Source organism: Tupaia chinensis, unplaced genomic scaffold (assembly GCF_000334495.1).
Source record: "Tupaia chinensis unplaced genomic scaffold, TupChi_1.0 Scaffold144602_1, whole genome shotgun sequence".
Taxonomy (NCBI): Eukaryota; Metazoa; Chordata; class Mammalia; order Scandentia; family Tupaiidae; genus Tupaia; species Tupaia belangeri.
The window spans coordinates 1,358,571-1,368,033 of NW_006204462.1; the positions used below are offsets into that span (position 1 = coordinate 1,358,571).

The 9,463-nt window shown below is 57.7% G+C and overlaps 1 protein-coding gene across 1 annotated transcript in view; it reads right to left on the minus strand.

Moving 5' to 3' along the window:
• The window catches only part of DCTN6 (dynactin subunit 6), a gene marked incomplete in the record, with an annotated part of 20,468 nt that extends 11,017 nt beyond the window's left edge, over nt 1–9,451 (minus strand). The window contains 2 exon segments of the mRNA XM_014583713.1: nt 3,318–3,382; nt 9,374–9,451. Coding sequence (XP_014439199.1) covers nt 3,318–3,382; nt 9,374–9,396 — 88 coding nt within the window.
• Between the last annotated feature and the right edge of the window lie 12 nt (nt 9,452–9,463).

Sequence of the window (9,463 nt, forward strand, 5' to 3'; positions counted from 1 at the left end):
AAACCCACAAAAAAAAAAAAAAAAAAAAAAAAGACCCACTAACCTGAAACGGAGAAAGGAAAGCAAGGCTTTCTCTCCAACATTTCAGAAGAGTAATTTGCAAGAGCATAAATGACTAGAGGATGGGAAGTTACACAAAGCATCCCTCATGTCTACTGAGCGGCCCCTGCCTTTGCTGCCAGGCGACAGCACTCAGCCGTCTCCACTGCACACGGAGTCCCAACTCACTCCGTCTAGCTGACCAGCAGGACAGACGGCACCCCGCTGGTCGGTAGGACGGAGGGTTCGTGGGGGTGGGCTGCAGCTGGGTCACTTCTCCCACCCTGCTCCGACTGGAAGTGCCTCTGGGGCAGCCCCTTCTTTCCCATCCGTTTGCCAGAGGCAGGGAGAGGAGGAGAACGTGCCACGGGGCTGGCCACGGCCCACCCCGCAACCTGTTGTTGGGCAAAGTACAGCGCGGCTCCTACCCATGGCCCGCCGCAGACAGCTCCGCTAACACTAGGCCCTGGGCCGGCCTGTGGGGGCTTTTTAATCAGATGTATTATTTCAGAAAAATGACTAATGGTCAAAATATTACAGAGCTGCCTTACACCAAACAACAATGACAGCAATGACTAACAAGCAACTCTGGAAAATTCCCACATTGCAACACACAATTACAGATGAAAAACACATGATAAAAATGAGCTACATTTCTTCTAAACCCCTCCTTAACTGTAAAAACTGAGTTGTTTCTGTGATGTATTTGAGCAAACTTTGTTTAAGAAAACTGGGCAGGAGCTGACCCATGACACAGTGGATGTGCCCCGTGCCCAGGTCTGCAAGGATGGCGCCCCAGGCCAGCCACAGCAGGTCTCCGCCCAGGAGAGCGGGCCTCCATCTGGGACAGGACAGCAGGCCTCCGCCCGGGACAGCAGGCCTCCACACGTGGCTCTGTCCTGATCACAGGGCAGGGCCTCTGTGGTCCCAAGCGCTCCTGTTCGTAACAGGAGGGACTTCAGATCTGACCATCTGTGCTGTCCGTGGACACGCCTGTCCGACCTAGCGTCCACTGCATCCTTACTGTTAAGAGGGGAGGAAGTGAAGTGCAATGGGAACCCACATAACCCACTGCTCCTCACTCGATCCCGTCTGACTCAGACGTCCCCACGGGCTACCGGGGAAGCAGCAGTTCTCGAACCGGGAAGAAAGCACGGACGCAAGGCAGGGAGGGACCAGTGACGAGCTCTCCTCGCACAAAGCTGGAGACGGGGCAGCCACAGCACCGCAAAGAGCAGGCCACCTGGACGGGGGTGCAGGAGGGGAGGCCGCTGACCCCACGTGGCCGGCTGTGCGGCTAGAGTCCCAGCCAGCTTCCTGACGCTCCCGGCACTCGTGCCTGCATGCTCAAAATGCCAAGAGAGGCATCCAACAGCCAAGGTTTTCGCATCCTGAAGCTTCCCTGGGCCGAAAGTCCCCCGCGGGGACTCCCTGGAGATTCGCTCCTCTCCTCTGCCTGCAGGCCTGCCATCACTAGGGAGGCCAGGGGGCCGTCTCCCAGCCTCCTGGGCAGCTCACTGAGTCCGGGAGACGAGTCCTGGCCATGACAGGGCGAGCGGGGACTCGGGGACCCCTGGCCTACTGCCTCCCCGGCGTCCTACACTCCCGCCCTGCTCCCTCTGCCATGTCCAGGATGGCGCCTGGTCCCAGCCCACCCTTCCTGGCTGGATGCCGCTGGCTGGTCAGCCCTGGAGACTGACCTCTGAGCTCTTCCCATGACAGATAACCCTGACACGTCTAAGCTCCCATGATGTGCAGCCAGAACCTGTGATCCCACGGGGAGAATAAGGGCACAGAGGCCAAGCGCTCCACCAGGGGAACCCAGAGGGCACAACCAGGAAGCACATCAGGTCTACACAGGGTCTGCACCACGGGGACGGGTGTACAGCTCCCGCGGCCCACCTGCTCTGCTCACCCCAGGCATACGGGCTCTTGAGGCTAACTCCTGGCTGGCCCCTCAGAAGGGTGGCATGGCCTTCCAGCCAGCACTGCACAAAACAAACTGGATCCCATATGGCTGACCAGGGTTCAAGTCCCAGCCCTGGTGGCTTGAAGAACACATCAGGCGTGTGTGCATGTGCCCAGGAACCAGATGGGATGGAGAGCTGGACAGGGCTGTGGTGTGGACAGGCTCCACTCACGCACGTGTGCTGTGCATGGACCCTCTCGTTTTAAAGTAAACAAAAACAATAGAAACCACAGCCTCCACCCACCCAACTTTTAGAAGTGCTAAAGGGAGACTAGCAGTTGGCTAATGGCTGTGTCGCTGGACTCCCATGTAGTCAACCATGTGGCTTAAACTCATGCTGGGCGCGTGTGCGTGCATGCCCAAGATCCTGAGAGGAGAATGGAGGAGAAGGGATTACAGCATGGCCATCCCCCCTGGGGGGTGATTTCTCACTTTCTGTCTCTCTGTCTCTCTCTTTCTGGTGAGCTCATGTGCCCTATAGCAAAAACCTCTCAATGCTAAACATGGGGCCAGCAAGCGACGTGGTGGTTGAGGTGTTGGACTCTCACATGGTCGACGGCAGTTCAAGTCCCAGACTGGGTTGAAACTCAAGCTGGGCACATGTGCGTGCAGGCCCCAAATCCCAGGAGAATGGAGGATAAGGGACTGTAGTGGGGCCATCTCCGGGGGGGGGGGTGATTTCTCACTTTCCGTCTCTGTCTCCTCTCCCACAAGCACACCCTTCCTATGGCAAAAACCTTAAAAAATAAAAAAAGTGTTAAACACACTGGGGAGAGTTAGCATTTTGTCAGTAAAGTACGCACTGTAAGACCAGCAGACGGTGTGCAGGCCAGCCACTGGGCTCCCACCTAGTCCACCATGGGTCACGTCCCAGACCTGGAGGCTTAAAGCTCACTCCAGACGTGTGTGCGTGCGTGCCTAAGACTCTGAGAGGAGACAGGGGGGCTGTGGCACAGCCATCTTCCTCCAGCTCTCCAGTAAGCGCCTGCGGCCGACCCCAAAACTCCAAGCAAAGTGATGCTGGTGGGGGACAGGAGACAGGAGACAGCGCAGAGCTACACGGCAGGCGGTCAGATAGGGGCTCCCCCAGGGCAGTGGCCCCAGGCGTCACACCCAGCCCTACGGGAGGCCCAGTCTCAGAGGCCTGGATTCGGATGTGGATCAGACTGATCCTGCCGGGCAGGTGGTGGTCCTGGCTGGCTGGGAGGTGGGGACCCTGTACAGGGCCTGTCTCTATCCCTGGCAGAAGGGATAAAGCACGTGAGTACGACACAGCCGCCTCTGGGGAAGTGCCGGAGGCTCGTCTCACCGATAGTCACGTCTCCTCGGATCTCGCTCTCGACACACACAACTGCTCCAGGAGCGATCTTCACACTGTGGGGAGAGAAGGTGACATTGTGACAGGCCAGGACACAGTGCACCAGGCCACCTCAACGCCACAGCCAGAGGACGGGTAAGGACCTGAGGAGATGGCGGGCAAGGCCAGGCTCAGTATGCACAGGCAGGAACTGAAACCAGGCCGCAGGCACACGGGATCTACTGCAGAGTGCCCAGGACGCGCCCTGCAGCCCTTTCTCTCCACTCAACAGCAGCGTCACATCTAAGGAACAAAGAGCCGGACGACACTCATCAGTGGGAATGGGTTAGTAACGGGGACGGGGACCGAGCAGCGATGGGGGACTGTGACCCTCAGGTTAGTAACTCAGAGACAGGGACAGAGCAGCGATGGGGGACCGTAACCCTTGGGTTAGTAACTCAGGGACGGGACCGAGCAGCGATGGAGGACCGTAACCCTTGGGTTAGTAATCAGGGATGGGGAGCAAGCAGCAATGGGGGACTGTGACCCTCAGGTTAGTAACTCAGAGACAGGGACAGAGCAGCGATGGGGGACCGTAACCCTCGGGTTAGTAACTCGGGGACGGGGACTGAGTAGAAGTCGTAGCCCTCGGGTCCACACTTGGGAATAATCACCAAGCTATCTGTTAAGTAAAAAGGCAAAGCCAACAACTGGCAGGAGGTAACAGGCCTCTGCTCTTGTAAACTGGGGAAAGGAAAGACGTTCCAACCATTTACCGACCGGCAAGGGAATGTCCATTTAGGGAATCTGAAGCGTAGCGGTATTTCCATCTACCCCTAGTGACAACCCACAGCCCTGTTCACACGGTGCTATGAGCATGGTGGAAGCTGCCTACTGACGGTCCCTGACCCCGCCTGATGTGTCCCACGCCACAGCTGTCCCCAGCCGAGCCCGTGCGACCATTTAGAACTTTCCGGTAAAGTCGTGCTACCAGGGAACTCGCTTCACTAAGAATCTTCCTTAACAGTAATGATATTCATGGCACTGACCGGCTCTCAGCCTCTGTGAGATACCAGTGCCATTTTAGGTGTGCTGTTTTTTGTTTTTTGTTTTTTCTTTAGAGGTTTTTGCTATAGGACGCATGCGCTCACCAGAAAGACAGAGAGACAGAAAGCGAGAAATCACCCCCCGGGGGGATGGCCACACCGCAATCCCTTCTCCTCTCGGGATCTTGGGCACGCATGCACACACGCCTGGCATGAGTTTAAGCCACCGAGTCCGGGACTCAAACCGCGGTCGACTACATGGGAGTCCAACGACATAGCCATTACGCTAATGGCTGGTCCCTAGGTGTGCTGTCTATAACTTTCAAACATCTTACCTCCAGGGGCTCGCCGCTAGCATGCAGAATCAGTGATTCTCTACACTGACTTCATAGCAACATACGAGGCTCAAGAAGCTTCTGTAGTAGATTTTCGCAAATCCTACACGTAGTCACGTTCATGCCTATGACTAAGCAGTTGTATTTAGATTCTCTGCACGCCTGTTTCCTTTCCTGCCCTCTCTCCCTGGCTCGGACCTCATCAGCAGGTCGTGGTCGGCTGCCAACCTCCTACCCCAGCCTCCTGAGGAGCTGGAAGCCGAGTTTTATCAGGGAGGTCCAGGAGCAGAGCCCAGGTCTCCGTGTGGCTTCAGTACACATCACAGCGTCCAGCACACACTGCAGCCGGGGCCACCTTGCGGGCGCAGCCAACAAGAGGTGGAGAGCAGACAACTTGCCTGTCCCCCTCCCAGGGAAGGCGCCCCAGTTCCAAGCCATCGAACAGTCCTGGAAACCACCTTTAAAGGCAGGAGTTTGCATTTTAAGTAAATTATTAAAACATAAATTTTCATAGACGTTTCTCACCCAAGTATGTGCTGTAGTCAGCAAGGACTGGGACACCAGGTCACCGTGACCCTCCACGACTCAAGCTGTCAGATACACAAGCAGGCGCCCGCTCACTAGTAACGTACAGCACGCAGTTTAAAACTTAATACTGTTTTCTATTTGTGCTTCATGTCTTTTTTTAATAATTATTTTATGTAACCTTATTTTTTTCCAGTTTGATCAGAGACATAGAGAAAGCCACCAGGCCCAGGACTTGAACCATGGTTGAATGTGGGAGTCCAATGCCTTCAGCTACCATGCCGCCTGCCAGCCCCTTAATATATTTTATTTTTTAAAAGAATGATTTAACTTTATGTATTTTAAATTTTTGACCAGAGAGGGAGAGAGAGAGTGAAAGTGAGAAAGCAAGCCGCCAGGTCCGGGACTAGAACTGCGGTTGGTCATGTGGGAGTCCAGCACTCTTAACCATCACACCACTGCTGGCACTCAATACTTCTTTAATTAAAAAAATTACTGCAGAAGTTTTTTTTGTTTTGTTTTTAGCGTGAAAGATTCACGACATTCTTTGGAAGGCGGACTCCCAGTGACCGTAAGGCGCTGGTGGAGGCCAACAGCTGGCTGCCTTCCAAGAGTGGGCTGGAGCCGGGCGCGGGCCCAGGGAGGAGGGCAGAGAGGTGTTTCCTACTCGAAAACTGCAAGTGCAGTAGGGTGGCCGGAGAAAATAAACAAAAACCCCAAAACTTTCTTAAGACCAGGCCTGAAAGACCCAGGCCCGTCTCCAAATGCAGGGCGACTTCTACGGTGGAGCCTCTCCCCTCCCCGGAGCCCTCTCGAGCATGGCCCGTGTCCTCCCGCCTGCTGTCTACAGTGACGTGCAGCGTGGGTGGTCCATGGACTCCCTGGTTTCCCTCCAGAGAGGGAAACCATTCTCGCTGTCGTTTTCCCCACTGCTTCGAAATTGTCTTTAATAGAGGGTAAAGTTATTACTTATTAGCACTTCTGTTTTCTTTCAAAAACAATGGTGGGGCCAGCAGGTGGCGCGGTGGCTAAGGCGCTGGACATTCCCACATGGCCGACTGTGGCTTGCTTTCTCAGTTTCTCTCTCTCTGGTCAAATTAAAACAAATACATGAATAAATAAAACTAAAAATAAATAATTAAAAAAATAAAAAACAGTGGTGACCACGAATTTGACCTACTACACCACGCTCATGGCCATCTCCAGCCTGGTCACAGCTGTGCCGTCACTCACTGCTCAGGGCACTGCAGGGACGGGAGCACCCACACACAGCACGGATCGTGTCATGGGACAGTCGACGCTGTGCCCGGTCACTGAGGGCCTCGCTCCCTTCGGGCCACAAGGGGTTGCTTGTGCACTGTGAGAGTAACCCCACGGTGATGCGTGTACACATGTGCGGCACATCGGGCACCCTCCGCAAAGGCTGAGTCGACACACGTCAGGGCTCAGACAGCCCCAAGGCTCCACAGCTTCTGGAATCCTACAGGTAACGTGACAGAAAGCGTGTACTGACTGGCCCCTGCATGGGACTCAGAACGGCAGAGCACTCGGCCACCCTGATGGCCATCAGCAGAGAGCATACGCTGGGAGCAGACTCCGGCTCCAGCACCCTCACGTCACGGCTTGTCCCTGAAGTTCACATTTCAGGATCTGGTCTCGGTGGGCGCTGAGTGTCAGGGCGGGGCCTCGGGGTCCTGGCAACAGGACAGGCCATGGCCCCACACCCGTTGTGGAAGGTATGGGACCAGGAGGAAGGCACCTGAGCCAGCCGGTGCAGGACATGTGTTGCCACAAGTCTGCCCCCGCCCCTTCTCAGCCAGAACTGCTTGGCACTTCTGTTAGCGACGTGAGGCCGGGCCTAGACGCCCAGGCCACGCCAACGTCCTGCCCCTCCCCAGCCCCGCTCCCCAACGTGGGTCTCCAGGAGAGGGATGAAAGCATTGCTCAAGAGCAGAGGGTTGGGCCTGGGGCCTAGTGCTGATAGGCGCCCTGGCCCACGTGGTCGATCATGGTTCGAATTCCAGCCAGGAGGCTTGAAACACACACCAGATGCATTGTGTGTGCCCCGAACCCTGGAAGGGTGGAGGGACGGAAGAGAAGGGACTGTGCCACGACACACCCACGGGGTGCTTCTCCTCTCTGGTGAGCACACGGACACTCCAACAGGGGCAGGAGGAGCAGACTGTGGGAGAGAGCATAACGGCAGGGGAAAACCTGGCAGATTCTGGAAGGCCGAAGTAGCAGGCCCAGCCTGGAGACGCTGCACTTAGGGAGGCCGAGGGGACAGATCAGTGCCCTCCAGGTCCCAGTGCACAGAGGCTGACCCAGAGGGAGGTGGAGCAGGCAGGTCGGCAGCTCCTCCTGGTAGGGGAGTCACCTGCCCCACCCAGAGCCACATCAGAGGACATGCCTGGGGCACACCGAGGGCCTCCAGGGTCTGGTCCTCAGTCACAGTAATGGACAGAGCCCATAGTGACCAGGTAGGGCGGGAAAGCCTCCAACTAAAAACAAACAAAAATAGGGAGGAAAAAAAGGTAGAGGGAAGAGAGATGATTCAGGCAGGTGAAAACTTAAAAATAAACACAAAAACAAAGAACCCAATAATTAGTTCAGAGAAAGGCCATAAAACAAGACAGGTGATGAAAAGGAGCGAGTCTGAGGAGCCCCTGGAAACACGACGCATGCCCGGAATGGCAAAGTCAGTCCCGGAGCTGGGGCGGGCTGCGAGCAGGGCAGCTCACCCACCCCTGCCTGGCTGGGTCCACTGCCAGGACTGCCCAACTGGGACCATGTGGGACAGAGCGGCAAAGCTTTAGTGAGGCAAGCAGGGATGGGCTCTACCCCAGCAGTTCTGGGTGGGTTTGCCCCTGGGGTGTGGCCCTGACACTGCCTGTGTGCACTGAGCCAGCTTCTGCAGGGCAGCCTTGCTCCAGGGACAGCCCCACAGGCCAGAGACAGACTGCGGACCAGGCGGGTATGAGGCCACGGTGGAGACTGGTGAGTTCAAGGCAGAGCTCTCAGCACTGGCGTTCAGAGGGGCCTTCAGGGCAGCTCTCCACTGACCACCTGCCTTCTGAGCAGCACAGAGACAGCCTGCTGGCCCCAGAAAACCGGGTAATAGGCCGGGGGATCAGGTGGTAGAGTGGTTAAGGCGTTGGACCCCCCACGTGGGAAGTCACGGTTCAAGTCCTCGACCGCACATTGGGCTTGAAAATCACACCAGGCGTGCATGCCCGGAGGAGACTGGAGGGACTACAGGGTGGTCATCCACCCTGGCAGGAGTGGCCTGGCGAGCGCAGACGCCCTCTGGCAAAAACCTCAAAAACAAGAAAACAAACAGGGTCATAAACCACCCAGACTACCATGTAAGCTCACCTCCCCATCGGAGAGCCCACCATTGCTAAAACCGCCTCCCCTAGGCGGCATCCGGGACCCTCCCCGCCCATCAGCTGCGGCCCTGATACTGTCATCCTCCCAGCCCGAGCCAGGCCGGTCCCCGCCACCGGTCCTCACCGTCCCCTCCGGTAAGCGACTAGCCCGGAGCAGGCGGGGAGGCCCGGGGAGGCCCCGGCCGGCGCTTCCCCGCAGCTGCTCCCGTCCCCGAGCGGGCCCGCACTAACCGGGACGGCACCGCGCCCAAAGGCGAGCAGGGGCCGCTGTCCGCGGCGGAGAGCGCGGTCGTGCAGAAGAGGAAAATCCGAATTCCCACGTGTGACCCCGGAACGGTGGGTTCTCCGCCGCCGAGAGCCAGTAGGGGGCGCCCCCTTCCCGGCAGTCTCGGCGGGGGGGCGCGCCGCGCGCCCAGGGGACCGACGCCCTCGCTGCCCTGCGGAGCACCCAACTGCGGGGCGCGCTGCTGGGATCACTGCAACAGCTCCCGACCCAGACTCTTCTGCGCAGGCGTAATAAGAGGCGACGACGTCATCCGCCTCCGCCCTGCCAGAGACCTTTCTGCGCAGGCGCGGTGACAGCGGGACAGAGAGACAAAAGGTTCCCGATACCGACTCCACGCCGGTCCCAGCCCTGCGCGTCCCCAGTCCGCCGGCACCCGTCCGAGCGGACGCTGGGCCCTAGGGACCATCGACTCGCAGCACTGGCCACCAGCCCCAGGTTCCGGCCCCGGGGAGAGCTGAGTCGGGCGTGTCTCAGGCAGCACACTCACCTCTTCTGCGTCTTCTCCGCCATGGGCGCGCTCCGTCTCTCACTAGGGCGGAGACCCAACGACCCCCGGGGCAGAGCGACCGGCCCCCCC